Below are 22,958 nucleotides of genomic sequence, written 5' to 3' on the forward strand. Positions count from 1 at the left end.
ATGGGTAACATGATTAGGTGCTACGTTCAGTGTACAGTCTTTTTATTTATGAAATTCTTGGTATCAGGCTTCTTATCTCTGCAACCTATTGTACATTGTTACAAAACAGACATAGTACAGTACATAACGCAATAGTTTTCTCATCTCAGCCAAGTATTCCTATTCAGTTTTTTGGTAATCAATCCTAATCAGTCCTATTAAATCAGTGTTTTCATTACTCTCTGTTAGACAAGGCTTTTACAATTCAAAGTCTTGCACTAAGTAAGGCTAAACCTGCTGGAATATACACTCATCAGTGAGATATATATCAGTGACACCCTTGGAGTAATTTTGAGGTCCAGCCCTTCAATAGCTATTTTTGAAAAATCAGACTGCCATAACAATAGTTAGAAGTTGGTAACGGGAAATCTGGCACAGCAAGGAAAGAAAAAATGTGTTTTTGTGAATCTGAAATCAAATCTGTATTTAGTTGATCCTACAGCTAATAATCCATGAAAGAATCGTTTAGGTTTATGCAATAATAACAAAATGAATGATACAAAGGATGAAGTTTAAATGTCACTAAATGTTGAATTAGTATCCATTCTCCCTGATGAGCCAGAAGGGGTGGAGTTTCCACAAAGTGTATACAAATGTGGATGTGTTGTTCCTATATATAATATAGAAGAGTCTCCTACACCTTTCTAAGAAGCTCACTTTGGAACTGCACTTTTAAACAAAGATGACAACATATTCAAAGAGAGGTATACCTGTAAGCTCGGTAAGTATTTATGGGCTATAACTAAGTTAAACTACAACCAGCTATCATTTTTGTATAGTGTAAATTAATTTGAATAGAATTCTATAGTCACAGGTTACTTTGTATGGCTAGAACTTTAGTACTGTCTCATAAAGAAAAATAGATAATACATTACTGATAAATAAGTGAAATTAAACTAAATTCTTTGACTTGAATAACTGCCGCATACCTATTATGTATATTTAGTTACAGTGTAGTTTCTCGGGAACTAATTACCATATGCCTAGATAACTTTCACATTTATTTCTTCCTTACTATCCTCAGACTGTGTGATCATTTTTGACACATTTTGAATTCAGACTGTGCTGAGCAACATCATGCCCAATATGCACAAAAAACACCATCCCAGTTTTCGGAAAGAAAAAGATCCCATCAATTGTTCACACTCAACACTTGGCTACAATCCAGGATCAGGCTATTATTCAGAATCCTAAAACTTGAACAGACAAGTTTTTCGAAAAAATGAAAAGCAACATGCTTTTATCATCATTTTAGACTTTTTTCATTTAGTTTGTACGTGCTACTCAAAACAGTGAGAATTTGAAAAAGATATAGAGCTATTTATAAATGATCTTCAAAAGTTGATGAGGTTAAGGTACAGTACTTGATTATCATATTATTTTCCTCCTAAAGGTAAGTCCACAGTATCTGCACACAAACTCTACTAGCCACATCTGGCCCTTCAGCGCAGTAGCAGAACTGATTGGTGAGTCAAAATTATTTTTATTGCTTTATGGACCATTTTGCATAAACAAGAGAAATCTTTCACATTCTAGATTATAGGCAATATTCTGGCTGCTTACGTTTTAGAGATTAACCCTTAGGAATCCCACACCTCCCACTCACAGCCCTGACACATCTGGACATCAGGAGGGGAAATTACTTGAAGAATTTTCTTGACTAAAAATCAGATTTTAACACAATAATTCCCTTCTGTATGCACTATACTTGTTTTGAAACTGTCATTCACAACTCTCATTTATAAAACACATTTTAGTGTAGGTGTAATGAGGAGTCGTAAGACTGAGGATCCATTTGCAGCTTTAATATATAATCTCGGAAACAACAGGCAGAGTTCAGTACCGGTAAACACGACAGTGTAGGTAAGGCAAAAACGTAGTCAGAACAACAGGCAAAAGGTCAGGGCAGGCAGAAATCAGTCGTGAGGCAAAATACAGAAACAGATCAAAAACCAGAAACAGGAACAATCAGACAACGCTCAGAATGATAGCCGTATCAAATCAAGACTTCGCAATGGGATCAAGTTCGTTTGCTTATTTAAGTGCGCCAGCTGATAGAGAACAGCTGGTGCACTGATTAGGCTGAGCGGGGTGTAGTGGGAAGTGTAGTCCGGGAGCGCTTAATACTCCGGAGACGATTCTCTCCGTTGTGGGTGCGGAGGTGAGGCAGGTGTGCTGATCATGACAGAGCCCCCCCCCTGCGAGCGGCTCCTGACGCGAGGACGTGTGCGACGTCGAGGTCTACCACGAGACCGGGGAGCGGGCCTGTCTGGGTGGCGTAGGTGGAAGTCAGTGGTGAGTGAAGGGTCCAGGATGTCCCCTGCCTTGACCCAGGAGCGTTCTTCCGGGCCGTACCCCACCCAGTCGGCTAGGTATTCCAGGCGGCCCCGTCGGCGCCTGGAGTCCAGCAATTCGTGGACCTAGTATGCCTCTTCCTCGTCGACCAAGAGGGGTGCTGGTGGTTCGGCGGAGGTTTCTGGGTCTCTCGGTGGTCTCTCCGCGGGTTTCAGAAGTGAGGCGTGAAAGGTGGGAGATACGCGGTATGACGGGGGTAGTGCCAGGCGGTAGGAGACTGGATTAATCCGTCTGATGATTCGGAATGGGCCCACAAACCGTGGGCTGAGCTTACGACAGGGCGGACGGAGGCGGAGGTCGCGGGTGGACAGCCAGACCCACTGTCCGGGTTGGTAGTCGGGGTGCTCACGGCGGCGTCTGTCGGCCTGTGTCTTTTGCCTGCGAATGGCTCGCCGTAGCTGCCGGTGCGCCGCGCTCCATGTGTCCCCGCCGCGACGAAACCACTCGTCAACGGCCGGTAGGTCCGAGGGTGTGTCGGACCAGGGGAACAAAGGAGGTTGAAATCCCAGGACGCACTGGAATGGGGTTAGACCCGTGGCGGGTTTAAGGAGAGAATTCTGAGCATACTCAGCCCACATCAAGTATGTGCTCCAGTCGGTCTGGTTATCGTGGCAGTAGGAGCGTAGGAACCGGATGAGATCTTGGTTCAGCCTTTCCGTCTGTCCGTTGGCTTGCGGGTGGTACCCCGAGGTGAGGCAGATGTTCACGTTGAGTTGTTTGAAGAATGCCGCCCAGACTCGTGAGGTGAACTGGGGACCGCGGTCGGACACGATATCCTCAGGCAGGCCATAGTACCGGAAGACAAAGTTGCACAATGCCTCCGCGGTCTCGAAGGCTGTGGGAAGTTTCGGCATGGGGATCAGACGGCAGGCCTTGGAGAATCGGTCGATCACGGTGAGGATAACCGTGTGGTTGTTGGAACGGGGAAGGTCGGTGACAAAGTCAATTGCAATGTGGGACCAGGGGCGTTGAGGCGTGGGCAGGGGAAGCAGTAAGCCCGCGGGGAGCTGATGAGAGGGCTTAGAGGTATTGCAGATTGTACAGGCTCGGACGAATTCGCGCACGTCTGTGGCTAGAGTCGGCCACCAAAACTGGTTCTGAGCCAGGTGTAGGGTGCCTGTGACGCCGGGATGGCCGGCGCTGGGGTTGGAGTGTAGGAGCTCCAGGAGGTTCGTGCGCCAGTTCTCGGGCACATAGGTCCGGGATGGAGGGCAATTGGCAGGTGGTGGTGTGTGGGCGTTGGCCTGGGTTATTTCCGTCATGATGTCCCACTGGATGGGCGTGAGGATGTGGGCTTCGGAGATGATGGGTTCAGGGCTTGTGTCCGGGCCGGGTTCACGGAACATGCGGGACAGGGCATCGGCCTTGATATTCTTGGTCCCCGGCCTGTAGGTCACTGTGAATCTGAACCTCGTGAAGAACATGGCCCACCTCGATTGACGGGGATTCAGGCGTTTGGCGGCGCGAAGGTATTCCAAGTTCCGGTAGTCGGTGAGCACAGTGAACGGGTGTACCGCGCCCTCTAGCCAGTGCCGCCACTCCTCGAATGCTACCTTCATGGCTAGCAGCTCTCGGTCCCCCACGTCGTAGTTGCGTTCCGTCGGAGATAGCTTGCGAGAGAAGTATGCACACGGAAACATCTTGTTGGCCGGGCCCTGGCGTTGAGACAGTATGGCTCCCACCCCCGTATTAGAGGCGTCCACCTCTACTATGAACGGCCGGTCTGAATCCGGGTGGTGGAGAATGGGAGCTGAGGTGAAGCTCGCTTTCAAGCGCCGGAATGCCGTTATAGCTTCAAGGGACCAGGTAAGCCGAGTGGATGCTTTTTTGGTCATAGAGGTGAGCGGGGCCGCAATCGTGCTGAAACCACGGATGAAGCGGCGATAGAAATTAGCGAACCCCAGGAAGCGCTGTAACTCCTTCAGGCTCTGTGGTCGGGGCCACTGTAGTACTGCGCGCACCTTGGAGTCGTCCATGGCGACCCCCTCGGCTGAGATGACGTAGCCTAGGAAGGTCGTGGAGGTCTGGTGGAATTCGCATTTTTCGGCCTTGGCGTACAGACGGTGTTGGATGAGACGTTTAAGGACTGCCCGCACGTGCTGGGTGTGTTCCTCCATGGTCTCTGAATATATAAGGATGTCATCGATGTATACGACCACCCAGCGGTCCAGCATGTCGCGGAACACGTCATTAATGAATGACTGGAACACCGCGGGACTGTTCGAAAGGCCGAACGGCATGACTAAGTATTCATAATGGCCTGATTGGGTCGAAAAGGCGGTCTTCCATTCATCCCCCTCTCTGATCCTGAAGCGGTTGTAAGCGCTGCGTAAGTCCAATTTCGTGAAGTATCGGGCCTGGCGGAGCTGTTCGAGAGCCGACGGCACGAGGGGAAGAGGATACCGGAACTTGACTGTCATGTCGTTCAGCGCCCGGTAGTCAATGCATGGGCGGAGGCCTCCATCTTTTTTCTTCACGAAGAAGAACCCGGAGGATGCCGGGGAGACAGAGGGTCGGATGAAGCCCTTCTGGAGCTCCTCCTCGATGTAGGTTTTCATGGCTGCCGTCTCTGGTTGCGACAGCGGGAAGATTCTCCCTCTGGGTGGAGTGGATCCAGGCAGAAGTTCTATGGCGCAGTCACTGGGCCGGTGCGGTGGTAGTTCGGTGGCCCGAGTCTTGCTGAAGGCCGCCGAAAGGTCTTGGTATTCCGCTGGGAGTTTAGAGGTGGTGGAAGTGGAGCATACAGAGAGTGTGGTGCTGGGTCGTGGGGTTTTCGGAGGCAGTGGCTGGTGTCGGTGGCATGCTTCGCCCCAGCTTGAGATGTGCAGGTCTCTCCAGGAGATGACGGGGTTGTGAAGTTGGAGCCAGGGGAAGCCTAGGATGAGGGTGTGACGCGGGGAGCGGATGATGTGGAAAGGCAGGTATTCTTGATGGTGAGGGCCCACCTGCAGCCGGAGACGCCTGGAGATGTGCGTGATGGGGCCCTCACTGAGCGGCCTGCCGTCTACCGCCTCCACTGCCAAAGGAAAAGCACATGGGGTCACTGGCACGTTATAGGCTTGCACAAACTCCCTTGACATGAAATTGCCCGCGGCGCCGGAGTCGATTAGAGCAGACTGGTTAATCATTTTCCCCCGTATTTCAACTTGTACTTGTACTACCGCGCAGTTCGAAGATTGAGGAATGAGTGGGTCAGGACTCACCGATGTGTTCCGTCTGCCGGGCGGCTTGTTGGGGCAGGCGGCCAGTCTGTGACCGGCTTCTCCGCAGTAGAGCCAGAGTTGGAAGCGGAAGCGTCTTGCTCTCTCCTCAGGCGTGAGGTGCGTGGCGTCGAGCTGCATGGGCTCGGGGTCCGCCGGTCGGGCTGTGCGAAGTGTCTCGCGCGCGTGTCGGGCGGTGTGCGTAGGAGGTTGACGTGTACGCATCAAATTGTCAATGCGGATGGACAGGTCAATGAACTCCGTCAAATCTCTCCCTTCATCACGGCAGGCGAGCTCGGCTTGTAGATCCGGATGCAGCCCTTTGCGGTAGATCACCTTTAGGGGTCGCTCCTCCCAACCTGTCTCGGCGGCGAGCGTACGGAATGTCAGCGCGTACTCAGCGGCGGGACGGTCGCCCTGAGATACGGCCAACAAACGCTCCTCTGCGCTCTCACCAGTGGCGGAGTGCTCGAAGACAGCGCGGAATTGGGAGAGGAAGTGTTCAAACGTGGGGAAGGCGGAGCCATCCTCTTGCCAAACCGCCGTGGCCCACTCCAGCGCTTTCCCGGTGAGGAGCGTGCACACAAACGCTACGCGGCTAGCGGCGGTCGGATACAGGGACGGTTGTTGCGCCACAAAGAGCTGACATTGCATTAAGAAACCTCCGCATTTTCCAGGATCTCCGTTAAACTTTTCCGGAAACGCGAGCCGCGGGCTGGTGACAGCTGGGGTCGCGATTGGATCGGCCGGCGGGCGGGGCGCCGGTGCCGGAGGGTTCGGAGCCGCAGCGGAGCCTCGCAGACCTTGTAACGCCGCAGCGAGCTCTCCGATGAGCGAGGTAAGTCGCGTTAGTTGTTGGTGGTGTCCGGCGAGCTGCTGGGCTTGAGCGGAGAGCTGGGTGGCAAGCTGAGAGACGGCTGCTGGATCGCTTGGTGGCGAAGTCTTCTGTAATGAGGAGTCGTAAGACTGAGGATCCATTTGCAGCTTTAATATATAATCTCGGAAACAACAGGCAGAGTTCAGTACCGGTAAACACGACAGTGTAGGTAAGGCAAAAACGTAGTCAGAACAACAGGCAAAAGGTCAGGGCAGGCAGAAATCAGTCGTGAGGCAAAATACAGAAACAGATCAAAAACCAGAAACAGGAACAATCAGACAACGCTCAGAATGATAGCCGTATCAAATCAAGACTTCGCAATGGGATCAAGTTCGTTTGCTTATTTAAGTGCGCCAGCTGATAGAGAACAGCTGGTGCACTGATTAGGCTGAGCGGGGTGTAGTGGGAAGTGTAGTCCGGGAGCGCTTAATACTCCGGAGACGATTCTCTCCGTTGTGGGTGCGGAGGTGAGGCAGGTGTGCTGATCATGACAGTAGGTTTGCTCAGTTTCCTTTGTGTCTTGTTATTTTCCAATGAGATTTCTTACTATTGTTTATTCTGTTTTTTCTTTTTAAAATCCTTTCCTCACTCACTGTTTTTTCTTGCCTCTTGCTGTACTCTCCTGAGCAAATTCTCTGACTTCTAAGACTGCCTTCTACAAGGAAAAGCTGGAAACCGCTGCTTGTGATTCTCATAATCTTAACATCTTTTCTATTCTACTTAACCCACAGCTTCTCATGCACCAACCTTTTTTTTAAACTGCTAAATCTACAACTCCTATACTGTAGTATTCCCTTTCTATTTCACTTGCACATTTTACTAAGCTAGCAACAGAATAGATCCTGCAAGTAATCTTGTCATGCAATTATACTACCTGTCTGCCTATAAGTATGCCTCTGAGAGCCATTTAATCTGCAACAAATCCTAAATGCAGCTGCATGACTTTTTCCCACACCAACCCATTGCTACACTCCCTCTAGTGGTTCATGTAGCTGACTACATCTGAAATTAAACAATGATAATTGCCTAAAAGCAACAAGTGGACCTGCACCCACTTACTGTACCTCAAAGCACTTATCACACCCCACATTTCACCAAGCTTCCTCTAATTTTTAGTACTGCTAGGCAGAGGTGGGAAGTAACAGAGTAAAAATACTTTGTTACTGTACTTAAGTAAATTTTTCTGGTATCAGTACTTTACTCCACTATTTATTTTTTGGACAACTTTTTACTTTTACTCATTACATTTTTACACAAATATCTGTACTTTTTACTTCTTACATTTTCAAAACAGACTCGTTACTTTTAGTATTATTTCTTCTCATTGAGCGCTGTTTCCAGCCTATCATCCTATCATTGTGCGGCTTTTTCACCATGTGACTGGTGTACTGTATTATTTACTGGCTATCAGACATAGACTAAGGATAGCGGAGCTAACAATGAGCAGCACGCCTACAAAAGAAATGGCTAATGTTAATTCAGAGGGTGTCACCGATGTTAAAATAACTAACAACGAGGACATTCCTGAACACACATGGCCATATATGAGGGAGATGTTTGAAATAATTGGCGTCAAAAAGGATTCCTGGCGAATGCATAGCGAATTGTGTCAACCCAAAAAAACAAGAAGTGCTTAATTTAATTAACAGTAATTTTGTCATTTGAGAGTGAGTGAGTGAGTGAGTGAGTAAAACATCACAATAATTTTGAGTTGTTTTCAAGGACAGAGCTGGAATCTCCCTACAGTTTGGGATATGGCCTTGGTGATACACTTGGTATACATTGGTATACACTTGGTATACATACATATATATATATATAACATGACGTCTAGTTACCAGCATGACACTAAACAGGTAGGAGTATCGGCGACTTTTTACTTAAGTACATGTCAGAGCCCACACTTCTTTACTTTAACTTGAGTAAATAGTGTAGTCACTACTTCAACTTTTACTGGAGTCTTTTAAAAAATGAGTATCTGTACTTCTACTTGAGTAAAGGATGTGTGTACTTTTGCCACCTCTTCTTCTCGGCTGTTTCCACCATCTCTCAGGGTACAAGTTATGCCTTCAGACTCTGTTCTGTTTCATAGTTGGTGAAATGAACTCCCCCTACCGTAAATGATTAAACAGCGGTGTCACTGGTTCTCTTCAAATGATGTCTAAAGTCGTACCTTTTCCTGAGGTATTTAAACACTGGTTAAATGTGTCTGCCAAAAAATGCCATCTTGCCTGTTCTTCAAAAGTTGATCATCTGACCAGTACCTGTTTTACTTTTTGAGATATTTTAGATTTGTTTGTTTTTTTAAACTCCAAGCTAACATACACTTGTGGGGATGGAGAGAAAGTGGGCAGATGTATAGAAATTGGACGGATGTAGAGTGAAGAAATTATACTGATATACTTGCCCCTTAGCGACACATGTTTTCGGATTGCGTAGGAAACCTTACGCGCCCCCACTAAGAAGTGTATCTTAATTTGCACGAGGTCGTGTTGGAAACACAAGATCAACTATTAAAAGTTGGTCTTACCTTGAACGCAGGTGTCCTTCGAAGTCCCCTCGGTCTTCTAACAAAGGATCCTCTCCAAGGTCTTCTACTTAAACTATTGTTTGAATCTTTAAATGAAGGAGGCAGACTTATACCTTTTTGTCTTTTCAGGATCCTCACAATGGGAGGCCTTGTTCTTATTAAAAGTAGTGTAATACAAATAGGTGTGTGTAATATATGTAAAAGAAAAAGAAAAAGATTACAAATAAAAACTTCCTTCAAATAATCAAACTGTACTAGAATACGTAAAAGGTATTAAGATGCAAAGATTATAACAAACCAAGAAACACTCTCCAAGTGTAAACTTGCATTTGTTCTATGATTCAACTAAAGTATAACATGCACTAGGCTGCTTACAATAGAATGCACACTCAATGTGATTCAAGGCAGGCTTTTATACTTTTTTACTGTGGCCAGATTTGGCTGTCAGGTTTGGTTGGCTTTGTGCCTTTTAGACGGCTACCATCTTATTTCATAAATACTTCTCGGTTTCTCAAACATATCTCGCCTGCCGACTCTGTGTGCGCTGCTAATTTCTTTTCTTTTCTAAACTCACGGTTAACACTTCTATATATGGTCATACTTCCTGCAACTTCTCAAGCTGTGATTATATAGAACTGAAGCTTTCTTTCGCCGTGGAATTTGACAGCAAGCTATAAAACACTGCGCGTGCAGATTACTCCCCGCAAATACACAGAAGGCTTTACTTTTAACAGCAGGCCTTGAAACACGTGTGTGCAGATACTCTCAGTAATACACAGTAGGCTTTATAAGTGTTTACTACTAGAAAGTTTACAGTAAAATCCACAAGATTAATCTAATCAACTCTATTACATGAGGATACATGATTATAAGTAAAAGAAAAGCATTTCAGAATTTTTCTTGAACATTCTGAAAATAAAACATAATAACACATAATGCATTATAGTCTTCTTTTTTCTTTTGGAATCTTCTCCAGCTGTCTAGGTACAGCGTCTGATCCCTCGGTGTCTTCTTTTAAACACTCATATTCAGATCTTTTAACTCTTCAACCAATTCTTCAACCTTTTGGATTTTTACATCAATCTTTCTTTGTTTCTTCCCCTTACATTTAGCTTTTCTTTCCCTATTTCTCCTTCTCTTTGTATTATCTATGTCTGTCTGTCTATTGATGGATAAGTTAATAATTGGTCGTGGTGTACCTTGATATTTGTTATTATTTATTTGCTGAGGACCAGTATTAAGAAAAACAGTATCAGGTATGTAGAGTCCTGTAACTCCATCCAGTACATGCCGGTGTCTGATAACATCTCTTGCATGCCGCTGACTCACATAAAGAGAAAGCTATTGGCTGGACGAGGGGTAAGTTATAGCAGTGAAGTAGAGTAATTGTGGAAATGTCAGAAGAGGGATTCGATAAGGGATTCATGTTGCTCAATAGAATGCCTGTAACATTACTGTCACTTTGTGGGAACATTTAAGCAAAATATATGGATGTGCACAGAAGCAGGTTGGGAAACCGCACTTGCAGTCTTGGCTGCTTGAACAAGTGCCTATAACAGTGCGGGCTGGTGGCTATGAATTTCCTGAGCAGGCCGCTGTGACGTTACAAATGCAAAAATAGGTGGTTTTCTTGAAAACCGAGTTGCAATGCTTCTTGAATTTGCCAACTTCTTCAGTGCTTCATTTAAGACTTTATTATAATAGATCTCCCTCTTACATCCTTCCTGTGGGCAGCCCCATGTACTTGGCTTGGCCTGGCTACAATACCTCATTGAGTGGCAGGCGTCTAGCCAAAGTATGTACTCCATTTCCCATAACACATTGCAGTCTACAAAAAAGGGAGCACTGATCTTCATTTCCCACAATCACCTGTGATTTCAACATTAGAAAGACTTCTGATTGCAATACACCTATTTTCAACTGTTATAGATTCAGGATGTACCTTTATTGTATGACTTTTCATTTAAGCTACTCAACAAAGTATATGTACAGTTTCCTGTCCTTTACCAAACCATTTTGTTTCATACTTGCCTGACTCGTGGTTTTTGATTTTGCTGACCCTTTGAATGGCTCCTTATTGATTGCCTGACCTGTGCATGTTTAACTTTTTATAGATTATGTTTAGGATTAGTCTGCTATTTAAAAAAACTCCAAGCAAACTTGCACTTGCACCCTCCTGTGTATAGCACATAAATTTTTTATTTAACCCTGACCTGCTGAAAATGGGAAAATGGTGAGATAATCCTTCACTCTATCAAGCTTTGTATTCTGAAAATGTAAGCTTGTTTTTAATTAGAGCATTAACTACATTGGTCTACTGTAGATCTGTCTTAAAAGACACAAATTTAGCTTACTACCTAAAATAGTCTACCACCTCACAGCATCATTATCTTGAGTGCAAGTGTATTAGATGCCATGCAATAGACTGACATTTGTTCCAGGGTGTAATCTTAGTCACACATCAAAATTTTGTCCTGAACAGAATAAAGAAGAACCTTAAGTTTTAAAAATGTAAGTAACATTAGATAATATTTGAATTTCCTCCTTTTTTTCTGTTGGCAGACAATGCTTATGACCCAGATGTCAATGCAAAACAGCTCTGGATTACAAAAAGTGTGTTCAAACACCAGGACTGCCTCATCTTTTTGGATAATGGAAATGGCATGGACTTTGACAAGATGCACAAAATGCTCAGGTGTGTCAGGAAGCTTGTGATTGTCTGTCAGATGGCAAATATATATTTCACGTTTTTAATTTATTCAATTTTCAGTCTAAACTAACTGTGTAAACAGTAATCAATTCCTCATTTTACTGACTCTCTCTCTCTCTCTCTCTCTCTCTCTCTCTCTCTCTCTCGCTATCTCTCAGTTTTGGCTTCAGTGATAAGAAGCAGTTAAAAAAACATGTTCCAGTTGGTCTTTACGGTAACGGTTTTAAGTCAGGATCCATGCGCTTGGGAAAGGATGCCATTGTTTTCTCAAAGAAAGCTGACACCATGTGTGTGGGTCTGCTGTCACAGACTTACCTCGAGAGGACAGGAGCACAGAATGTCCTTGTTCCTATTGTCTCGTTCACATGCACTGGACAGACAGATATCCTTTACCTAGTAACAGAGTGATAGATGGATCAATTTTATTGGAATGGTGTACAGAAATATTGAATATAAAATGTATACTATATATATAGACTTTATCACTGCAAAAAATTAAATAATGATTAAAAACTAATTTAAAAAAATGATGAATAGCCAACCACCTAAGTGCTAAGTTCTTCAGTTTAGTAAATTTATATTAGTACATTTTATGCAGTAACTATGATTATTCAGTGTTCAGTGGGTAAAAAAAATTTAACTCACCATTTTTCTCAGAAAAATATATTTCTAAAGGTGCTGTTGACATGAACACAAAACAAATAAGTTTGGAAATTAAGTGATGTGTAAATAAATGGAATGGAATTACAAGTTTACATGGCTGTGTGTTTGGGATCATTGGCTGAAATGTTCACCCTTGTTTCATCTTCATCATCCTCGTACATGGCAGCAGATTTGTATCAAGAATGTCTTGGAACATTTTTCCATTCATACTTCCTTCAATTATATGGTATGGTGTTTTTATGGTTATGTGCAGTGCTGTTTGTTCTCGAAATATGGAGTGTATTATGGCAACCAAAGAGTTAAATTTTGGTCTCACCTGACCAGACTATATTCTCCCAATATTTCACAGGCTTGTCTAAATGTTGTGCAGCAATCCTTAAACTAGCCTTAATATGCTTTTTTTCAGAAATGGAGTCTTGATGGTAAGCATGCATACAGACTATGGCAGTTGAGTGCATTACTTATTGTTTTTTTTTTTAAAAAAAAAAACAAGTGTAATGCAAGGTCTTTCTGAATATCTCAACAGGTGGTCCTTGGCTCTTGCGAAACTCTTCTGATAATTATTTTCACTCCTCTATCAGAAATCTTGCGATGAGCACCTGATTGTGGCCAGTTCATAGTGAAATGATGTTCTTTCCACTTTTGGATTATGGCCCCAACAGTGTTTACTGGAACATTCAAAAGTTTATAAAACCTCCTGTAACCAAAGCCATCAAAATATTTTGGAACAATAAGGTTGAAAGAGCTCTTTGCGTTTACCCATCATGAGATGTTTCTTGTGTGGCACCTTAGTAATGAGAGTCCTTTTCATAGGCCATCAGTTGGGATTGAACCAGCTGGTATTAATTTCCACTAACACATGGGCAGGATTGCCTTCTAGTTACTAAAAGATTTCAGCTTTTGTCTTGGCTTTCCATGAATTTTAGCAGCTCCCTTCCTTGATGTGTCCATACCATTTTATTACACATGACTTAATTTCTGAACTTATTTGCTTTGTTTTTTTTTTGTTTGTTTGTTTGTTTTTGTACGTACTACTTGGGTTTTTACCGACATCTGGTGAAACTTTAACGTCAACAGCACCTTTAGAAATATATTTGCGGAGAAAAATGGTGACGTGTTCAGTACTTATTTTACCTCACTGTATATAGTAAATTAATTAATTCCGGGAGGAATTTTTTTTTAACCCCAATTAATTTGCATGAGAAATGTGCTGAATATGCTGGGCCAGCCAATAGGATGGGAGTTTAAGAGGACAGAGTTAGAAAGGTAAATAAATACTTCATGAATGTATAAATGGACCTTTGTGTTCTTTGCTCCTTAACCTCACTGCTCACTCAGTGCCGCACCAGAGCATGCAGAGAGTTTTCGAGATATCCTGGCACATTCTTTGTTTAACACTGAGGAAGAACTGTTTTCTCAGTTCAAAGTTATTGAAAGTCTTGCGAAACTAAGTGGAACCTGCATCATAATCTGGAACCTACGCAGGTGAGTTTTATTTGCCTTATTATTTATATGAGAACTCTGTGTAGGTTAAGGATGTGGATACTACATTTTACTATAAAAGAGAGAAGTGTAACATAAATATAAACTATTATTATTGTGATATTGTAATGTAGTCAATGATATGAATGTGAAATGTCACTTGAAGTAACAGAGTACCCTGCTACTCTAAATTTGCTATTACTACCTTATTTACTAAACTGCTGAAGACTACGAGCAATATTATTAGTTGTATGAAATTACACCATCATTTCTTACCTGGTTTTAACCTCCAATTATTAAACTGCAGAAAATCTTCAGGAGAATTAGAATTTGATTTCTTGAAAGACCCCAAAGACTTCCGGATCCTTGATGATGTGTACAATACATTCAGGAAGTCAAACAAGCGTCAGAATCAGGACAGCATGTCAGTGCCTGAGAGTGTTTATTCACTACGGGTAAGAATTAATCACCAAATATTATATAAATGTTGACTTGTCTGAGTTTACTTGTCATTTCATGTGAAAGGGGTCATTTTAGAAAACAGGGTTTCAGATAATATATAAGAAATCACATATATCTGGCTGGACACATGGATTTAAGTGTGAGTTGTTTATTTACAATTCATAACATAAGGCAAATTGTTATCAAACTGAGGTTGAACATCAGAAAAACAATGAAGGAAAATCAATATCAAAGTGAAATGAGAAATCTTAATTATAAACCAAAGATTGTCAGCAGGGAAACAATGACCAAATGCACACAGAATATAAAAAGTATAAAGTACACAGTAGATGTAAATCATCCACTTATCCCTGTTTAAATGGGAGGTTTTTGTGTTTAGTAAAAGTGGGGATCAATTACTGTACATACTGTGTACACTCATATATAATAAGGTATGCAGTTGTGCTCAGAATGAACCAATGACATTCACTATCATATTTAATGGTAATGTTTCTACACCTGTTGTGAAGTGATTTTTAATAATCCCAAGCAATAGATTAGTTGATTCTGTTGGATTTATTTTACATACTTTGACACACGGGGTGGCCTGGTCTCATTGGAAAGAAGAGATTCTCTAGTTTCAGAAACTAGATTTCAGATTGATTCTAGGCCTTACTAGCACAAGGTTACAGAGGCTAGAATGGAAGGTTTTCATTTCCGCCTGGGTTGTTTATCTGATAAACTGATTAATCTTATTTTTCTGGAACATGTTAGGGACCAAATAACAACCGAGGGTCATAGCCACATGTCTTGGCTTTCACCAAAAAAAAATTCAAGTCAAAAGACCCAAAAATGGCTTCAATAAAAATATTTTTCCACAGACATGGTCGTCTGGTGCAGCGTTTTTGTGTACTTGTTTACTATATAACTTTGAATTAAAAGGCTGCATGCTCAGTTTAAAAGGCCTAAAACATGCGAGTGACAAAAGGTCAAGAATTACGCAAGAATTTTTCTGCGCAGCTTTTTCACGCAGATCCAGGGAGCAAAGAGGGGGGTTGCAGCATATCGTTGGAATCATCTGCTTATTGGCTAAAGAGCTGTATAGGTCCCGGCCCATTTCATTGCTATTGGAAGGAGTAATTGTCAGTCAAAGGCGGGTTCCCAAAAATGATGTCATGACATCATTGGCTTCCCAGCCGTCTATCTCTGCAATACAAGCACCGATTGGCTCAAGTGAGGGCTTGTTTGATTCGTTAGGCCCTGGGCTATAAATATGATGTAAATTTAGAATTTTTGAAACCCCCAATGAGAAGTTAGAGCGGCAAAACAAGATGATGGCGCACTACTGTTTCCAGTTTTCGGAACACAAACGGAATATTTGCGGCGCGACCACAGCGTTTTGGATTAAAAGGCTTACAGATTCCAGTTCCTTGGACCTGTGTGGATTTTTGTGGAATATTTGTTTTGGAATATATTACCCCAGTGAAGAAAGGGAAGCGTCTAAACGTAAGGGAAAAACCGGTCTAGCGCCACCTAGGTCAGTTTTCTCCAAAAAAATTTCTAATAGTATGAAGGCTGTGAATCATATTGTGCTTTGTGTGTGGGCTTAAAAAAATATTGAGAGTATAAACCTTACTAGGTAAATAGGTTTTTTTCGTGTTTTTAGAGGATTTGATGCTTTAAAGATGAAATGAAGCTTGTTTCTGGGTCATCCCCTAGTGGTCAATTTGACCCGTTAGAGTTTAAAGGCATTTATGGGATCTTGATGTGAAAAAGTATTATGAGTATAAAAGAAATTCCAACTTCGGTGCATAAGAACACACAGTGACGTCCATCATCAAATTGAAAATTGAGCACTGCAGTGATCACCAAGAACAAACTGTCCCTCTATAATAGTTAAGAGACCAACAGCAACATTAAAGCAGCTATTAAACACCTGGTCACTAACTGTATGAGATAACAATCTCATATTTTTTTCATTTCTCTTGGCTTTGAGGTAGGTAGGGTAGCTAAATGGAAGAAAAAATATCCAAGGTTGAAATCAAATCTAAAAGTTTATGACAAATTTGCAAAGATTTTTTTTTCAATAAAAACTCTTTCGTAAAATGTCCATATTATGTTTTTGCTATCTTTGAATATGCTGTTTTGTACATTTCAGTACATTGCTGTTTTGTACAAGTAATTAAAATACCTCATGTAACTGCTGCTACTATATTAAGTGTTCATTCCAGTACATTTAAGTACAGTCTCGTTTCATTGTGTACTTCATTAGCTATATATGGTTGAAATGACAGTAAAAGTTCCTTTACTTCTTGACATGAATTATGCAACCTGGTAACCATTGTATTTCTCTTAAACATTTCTATTCCATTTTCAACCTCATTTTGTTTCTACATTGCATTTTGCAGATATACAGGTGAGTGAGAATGTGCTATATGAATTGAAATGAGTTTATGCAGCAGCTCCTCCTCTTTTCTGCAGGTGCAGTTTCAAGATGAAGTTTCACCAATGATCAATGTAAAGTCAAATCATTTTGATGTTTTCTTTTTCTCTTGATCCAGGCATACTGTAGTATCCTGTACCTGATTCCAAGAGTGGATATTATCCTTCAAGGGCAAAAGGTTGAAGCTCAGTCTATCTCAACAACTCTAGCAAAGGCTCATACGGACACATACAAACCTGAATGTCTTGTATCCTTCTACCAAATATTAAAGCAACAGAATGTAAACATATAACTAATGATGCACTAGAAAAAGTTATTAAATGATTCAAATATTTTAAAGGTCATGAGACTTAATATTTTATGTCAGAAAAAGGCAATAAAAATCACATTTGGCTACAACAAAAAGAGCATGGATAACTACGGATTGATGATGTACAACAAAAACCGGCTCATTAAAGCCTACGTGCGTGTCCCCTGCCAGCAGAAGGTGAGAATCATCCAGTTAGTTTAATGCTTAATGCTTTATATCTCTTCAAACAAATCTAGAATAAACAGATTAACAGAGATGGAATGATGATATAAACAACAAAGTCTGACCATATCCAAAAAAAATTTTGTATTTATTTATTCATTTAAATTTCTGGATTGCAAGAATCAAAGGAAAGGTCTACAAGACAGTATGTCGAGGTACGAGACTGTAGCAGTGAGTGAGACATGAGGCAGAGATGGAGGTAGCAGAGCTCTTTCATTAAAACAACACTGTCATTAAAGCAAAAAATAGGTGACAGACCAAATACAAAGAAACTAAATTCTACTTTTCATTCAAGCTGTTGTCAATAAAATAATTTGTAATGAAAATTGTTGTATTAAATTAGAAAAGAAATATTATGACAGTAAATACAGAACTACATACAGTTGTAAGCATACAGTAAACATACAGTTTGAGCACCCCTGGCATAAGTTATGTATTTGTTGATTTATTTAGTGAAAGCAAGTAAACTATTTTAAAAAAAGATATGTTTAGCAATTGTTAACATTCCCTAAGTAACACAAATGCACATAGCCCAATATGCAAAACTATTTACACTGAGCAGCCATACCTTTAAAACAACCTGCCTAATAATGTGTAGGTCCCACTTGTGCTATCAAAGCATTTCTGACCCATAAATGCATTGACACATCAAGGCCTCAGAAGATATGTTGTGGTATCTGGCCCCAAGATGTTAGAAGCAGATTCTTTAAATCCTTTAAGCTGTGAGGTGGAACCTCCATGGATCAGACTGATTTATCCATCAAAGGCCAAGTCAACACCATGAAGTCCTTGTTATGTTCTCAAACAATTCCTGAACTATTTTTGCAGCTTAGAAGGGAGCATTATTTCTTGAACATTGCCATTTATAATCATTAATAATTACTTCAGCTTTGGATTCAAATTTGAATTCAAATTCAATTTTAAAAGTCATCAGTGTATTTCAAGGGCTTTCAGCATGCAAAAGATCACATGGGTTCCAGGTGTCATTTTATGAAGTAAACAAAATAATTCTTCTTTTATTCATGATATTTACAATGTTCATGTTCTGTTACCAGGGCAACCACACAGGACAAGGAGTTATCGGGGTTATAGAGTGTAATCACCTCGTACCAACTCACAATAAGCAGGACTTTGATGATACTCAAGAGTACAGGTGTGTTTGAGTACAGTATAGTATAGAATGAGTATTACATGCTATTTTAGAAAGTTTTTAACATTGATGTAGGTAAATATGCTATATTGTGTTTGTGCAGGAACACCATGAAGAATCTAAATATTAAGCTTGAGCAATATTGGAAGACCTTCACTTATAGTCATCAAGAATTTAAGCCTGTTGATAATACTAAGTAAGTTTTAAAATGCCCTATCTTTTCAACAGTTCCAATAATTATCACTGATATGTATGTCCAAATTGGTTGGAAGATTAAGGAATTACGTCACATTTTGTATGTTGCTTCCTCACTTTTTCTATCAGAAATACTCACCTTGCTACTCACTGGCAACTGAGTCACTACTCACCTGTTCCAGGGCCAGATGCGTCTTATTCCAAATTTGCATATGGAATCGGTCATTAACTATTAATATGAAGTCTAATGAGCTGGCACTGCCAGTGAATTAAGCAATTATGCAAAAAAAATCAAAACAATCCATCAGATAAATAGCAAAAGATGAATTGTGGGCAAACTGTTTGGTACTTTCTTAAAATAGGCAATAAACTAGTGAGCTCAGGAACACCAAAGGGCCTGGACAAACATAGAAAACACATGGTGGATGACAGAAGAATCTGTTCCCTAATGAAAGTAATAAGATGTAAGACATTCGTAAGCCTCAAAACAGGAAAACCATATTAGTTTGCCAAAATACATCATTAAACATCATATTTTCCTGTCCATAGGCACAACATCCTATGGGCAGATGAAACAACTGGGTAGATGCATGGCACTCATTTTATTCTGTAGGCATGCATGGCTGCCAATGAACTAGGTCCTTTGTGTTTACTTTATTTATGACACGGTATCAGAGAACATGTTCAACCAGACTCGGCGAGCACTTGGAAAATTAATAACATAACTAGAACAAGGACATGATCATAATTACACATTACATAGAAACAAAACTCAAACATGACAGTACACAACAGCAGGCATTGTGAGCAGGTTATGAGCGATGACTTGACAAAGAGTTGACACAAGAGGAAGGGTATAAATAGCAAACCACATTAGGAGTAAATCAAGAACAGGTGACGACATAAGAGGCATGATCACATTACCTTCACAATGAACAGCAATACACCCATCGGTGTCCCCTAATACTCGGGCAGGAAATTGTCCCAGTCTCTGACAATTTACATGTCTGTAATTATTTTGTTTTTCTCAGAACTCGCACAGATGCAGCTCAGGTAACTTGCCCCAGGTTCTTGCCTGAGGTTTCTGATGAGGAACAACTTGGATACCTCAAAACACACAAAGGGCAGTGAGTAACAAATCCTTTCATTTCACAATAATTTGGCATTAATGATATATAATTAATACCAGAATGATTTTTTTTCACCTTTAGAAAGAAGAGGACCCTGGACCAGTGTCAAGATAAAACAGAGAAGAAGAAATCCAAGAAAATTGATTTGGACAACAACATAACAGGGACATCAACATCCACAGCCTCACTTGCCATGTTTAACCAAGATACGAGTGAAAAGATAGTAGAAAGAAAAAACATTAAAACACAAGCCAGCTCTAAACACCAACAGAACTTTGAAGATCAGCTTCTTACGGCCAAGCAGGAGATAAATCAGCTCCAAGTTAAGGTAAGAGATCAAGACATAGAACAAAAATGACAAATGCAACATATGTAAACAAATTCAGTGAGTTTGTTTCATGCCCTGTTACTGCAATTAAATCTTGTCCTTTTCTTTTTTTTTTACAAAATTCTTACATAGGTGAACAGTCTGGAAGATGAGAAGTCTGCTTTGGCAAGCTGCTGTGAGAGCCTGAAGAAAGGCCGGTAAGATCTCCATTATGTAGATCAATACAATACCAATAAAATCAATCTGTATTATATTTTTATATGATGATATAAGTTGTGCAGTATATATAACAACATAATATAGTGTATGGTAGTTGACAATTAAGCCATAGTCTGTTCCTGCACTGAAATATTATAACTCATATTGAGTTTTTCTTCTCTGAAGCCTCAGGTTAGGAGAACTCAGACAAAGTGTGGCACGTCTCCTGTTCAGGTTTGTCCCTGAAGTAATTCTTAAGCAGTTGGACAACGATTGTGAAGCTGTTGATGAAATTCTTACTCAAGTTATAAATAAGATCTCCCTGACAGAGGCAGCCTCTACATAAAAACCCATATGAGTATGGGTTCCCCTTTGTGTCTGGTTCCTCTCAAGGTCTCTTCCTTCCATTCTAGGGAGTTTTCTAGGGACTTACTCATTGGGGATAAATACATACACATTTAAATGTATCTAATATTAATTTTGAATTGTGTATTCTACTAATCTTTATATTATTCTTTATATTAACCTTTGTTCTATGTTTATGTTCTGTAAATCCGCTTTGAGAAAATGTCAATTATACAAGCCCTATACAAGTACATTTGAATTGAATTTAATTGAAAAAACAGTGGTGGATTAATCAATAAAATTAACTTTTTAATTACTACACACAACTTTTTTTTTAATATGCCTGACTCTTATTCTGTTTAAATGCTTTTGAAAAAAGACATTAACTTTTTATTGTTTCCAGTGTATTTTTAAAATAAAATTGAAAAAGAAAGGTTTAGGCAGCTACTGCCTCAGCTCCTTTTGCTTTTAACCTTTTGTACATAGAATTAATTGCTTTTATATCACTATATAAGCATGTGTAAACCCATGTGTTTTTAAATGGTAAACCATTCAGCTCATGTGTAGGCTTAAAATCTTAAATTTTTTTCTATTTCCATTTTCTTAGTTCTGTGCTTAAAATGAACAATATCATACTTCAATGCTAGGCCAAAAATGTGTAAAATGTAGAAACTATATACAGCAGGTAGTTTGTTTGTATTACGCAATATAAGGTGCATATAGTTGGCCTGATTTGCTAAACTACATGATAATATACACAAATAAATAATGTTGAGCAGCTAGTAGGCAGGTTGTAGATTATTTATAAACCTACAACATTGTATATCACAAGATAAAGGAGAACATATAACTGAGACTATGTGTTTTAGGTCATTCAAATATTAATAAACCTTCCCTTCTCACTCAAAATAGGTAATTTATTTTATTAAATTTAGTTTTGATTTTTTGTTTTGCTTTCTTTGTGTTTCTTTGTTTCTGTTTATCTGTGTTTGAAATGCAATAAAAACACATAACACCTTCTGTGCATGTAAAATTTTTATTTATTTATTTATGTTAGGATCAATATGAAGCTGGTAATACAGTATGTGAAGTGGTTTTGCTCAACAGAGTACAGTCTGACTTTTTAAACAGAACACTGAGGGCAGAATTCATCCATTTTAGTATCAAATGTGTGCTTGTGATAATTGTCCTGAAATCCGTGTGATGCCCATTTGAAAGTAACTTGGTAACTAAACAAAGTATTACAACATCTGGAAAACGTTTTCTTTCACTTGCTTTTACTTTGGGAGGGTTCCAGCCAAATGGTATCAACCTCACATAAAGTTAATATGCTTTTCAAGTCTCTCAAATATTTTATTGTTTATTCCTGTACCTAGATAACTGCTATTTTTATTTATTTTTTATAATAAAAAAAATATTTAATACATACACAATATGACATGGAGTGAAATGCTTGTTTTTATTGTCCAGATCATACAAATTTACAAATAATTAAAATATTAAAATAAAAATAATAGTAAAAAATTCCAATAGAAACTCTGAACTGGACATTAGAAACTACTCCCTGAAGTAAAATATGCAGTAGTCATAGATCTGATTAAAGGCTGCAATCAATTAAAATCTACACAAACAGGCAAGTAACACTGTATGCATTTAAAAAATAAAATAAACAAAACAAAATAGAACACAAAAACAATTCAATCACTGAATGAGGAATTAGCATGTCCTGTGGCAAGTTATAAGGGGAGGAGTATCACCAAAGAAAGTATAAAGTCAAGCTGTCCTGTATTTCAAAACAGAAAAGTCTCTTGCTTCTTTCTACGAAGCTTACTTTAGACCTATAGACCACAGATTTACATAACGATGGCAACACCAACAAATCCAAGAATACCTTTATGCTTGGTAAGTACACAGTACAGGAAGACATTTAAAAACTCATGTAAACTCAAAAAAACCTGTTTGTTTTTAACTCAAAAGTACTCAAGAAAACGGATTACTTTTTTTAATTTTTGAAAATTTATAATCTTGAGTTCAATATTTAAAACCTGTCATGATAATTGGAGTTAAAGATAAACAATAATTTCACATACCTTAATAGTGCAAACATGTTTTACAGAGTACTACTCATGGACTATAACTAGATACAAATATAACCATCTTTTTTTTTTTTTTTTTTGAACACTGTAACAATAGATCATTGAAAAATTCAAATAAGAATATAGTCACATTTGTAATTTTATGGCTATAGATAGTACTTCACAGCCCTGCACATGTAATTTAAGATGTGAGAACTTCAGCAGCGGCTTCAGAGTTATTGAGTTAATTAATAATAAATAATCT

At 40.2% G+C, this 22,958-nt stretch overlaps 1 protein-coding gene across 2 annotated transcripts; it reads left to right on the top strand.

Annotated features, from left to right (window-relative positions):
- Positions 1–644: 644 nt before the first annotated feature.
- On the top strand, positions 645–21,638 carry LOC113640984 (MORC family CW-type zinc finger protein 3-like). Of its 2 annotated transcripts, none has more exons than XM_027143543.2 (14): positions 645–760; positions 1,433–1,505; positions 11,564–11,696; positions 11,870–12,093; positions 13,709–13,859; positions 14,164–14,311; positions 16,859–16,987; positions 17,108–17,227; positions 18,328–18,425; positions 18,526–18,618; positions 19,649–19,744; positions 19,829–20,075; positions 20,208–20,272; positions 20,460–21,638. In XM_027143543.2, the coding sequence occupies exons 1-14, from the start codon at positions 722–724 to the stop codon at positions 20,617–20,619; spliced, it is 1,776 nt and encodes a 591-aa protein (XP_026999344.2). In that variant the 5' UTR covers positions 645–721; the 3' UTR covers positions 20,620–21,638. The 2 variants fall into 2 exon arrangements, with proteins under 2 accessions (XP_026999344.2, XP_047670963.1); XM_047815007.1 differs by having other exon boundaries at positions 684–743.
- Positions 21,639–22,958: the final 1,320 nt, after the last annotated feature.

The sequence above is a fragment of the Tachysurus fulvidraco genome, chromosome 6 (assembly GCF_022655615.1).
Source record: "Tachysurus fulvidraco isolate hzauxx_2018 chromosome 6, HZAU_PFXX_2.0, whole genome shotgun sequence".
NCBI lineage: Eukaryota > Metazoa > Chordata > Actinopteri > Siluriformes > Bagridae > Tachysurus > Tachysurus fulvidraco.

Coding starts and splice junctions, on each gene's coding strand:
- LOC113640984 (XM_027143543.2), top strand. CDS start 722: ATGACAACATATTCAAAGAGAGGTATACCTGTAAGCTCG. Junction 14,312..16,858: donor AGAGTGTTTATTCACTACGG/GTAAGAATTAAT, acceptor CTCTTGATCCAG/GCATACTGTAGTATCCTGTA. Junction 16,988..17,107: donor CATACAAACCTGAATGTCTT/GTATCCTTCTAC, acceptor ATTTTATGTCAG/AAAAAGGCAATAAAAATCAC.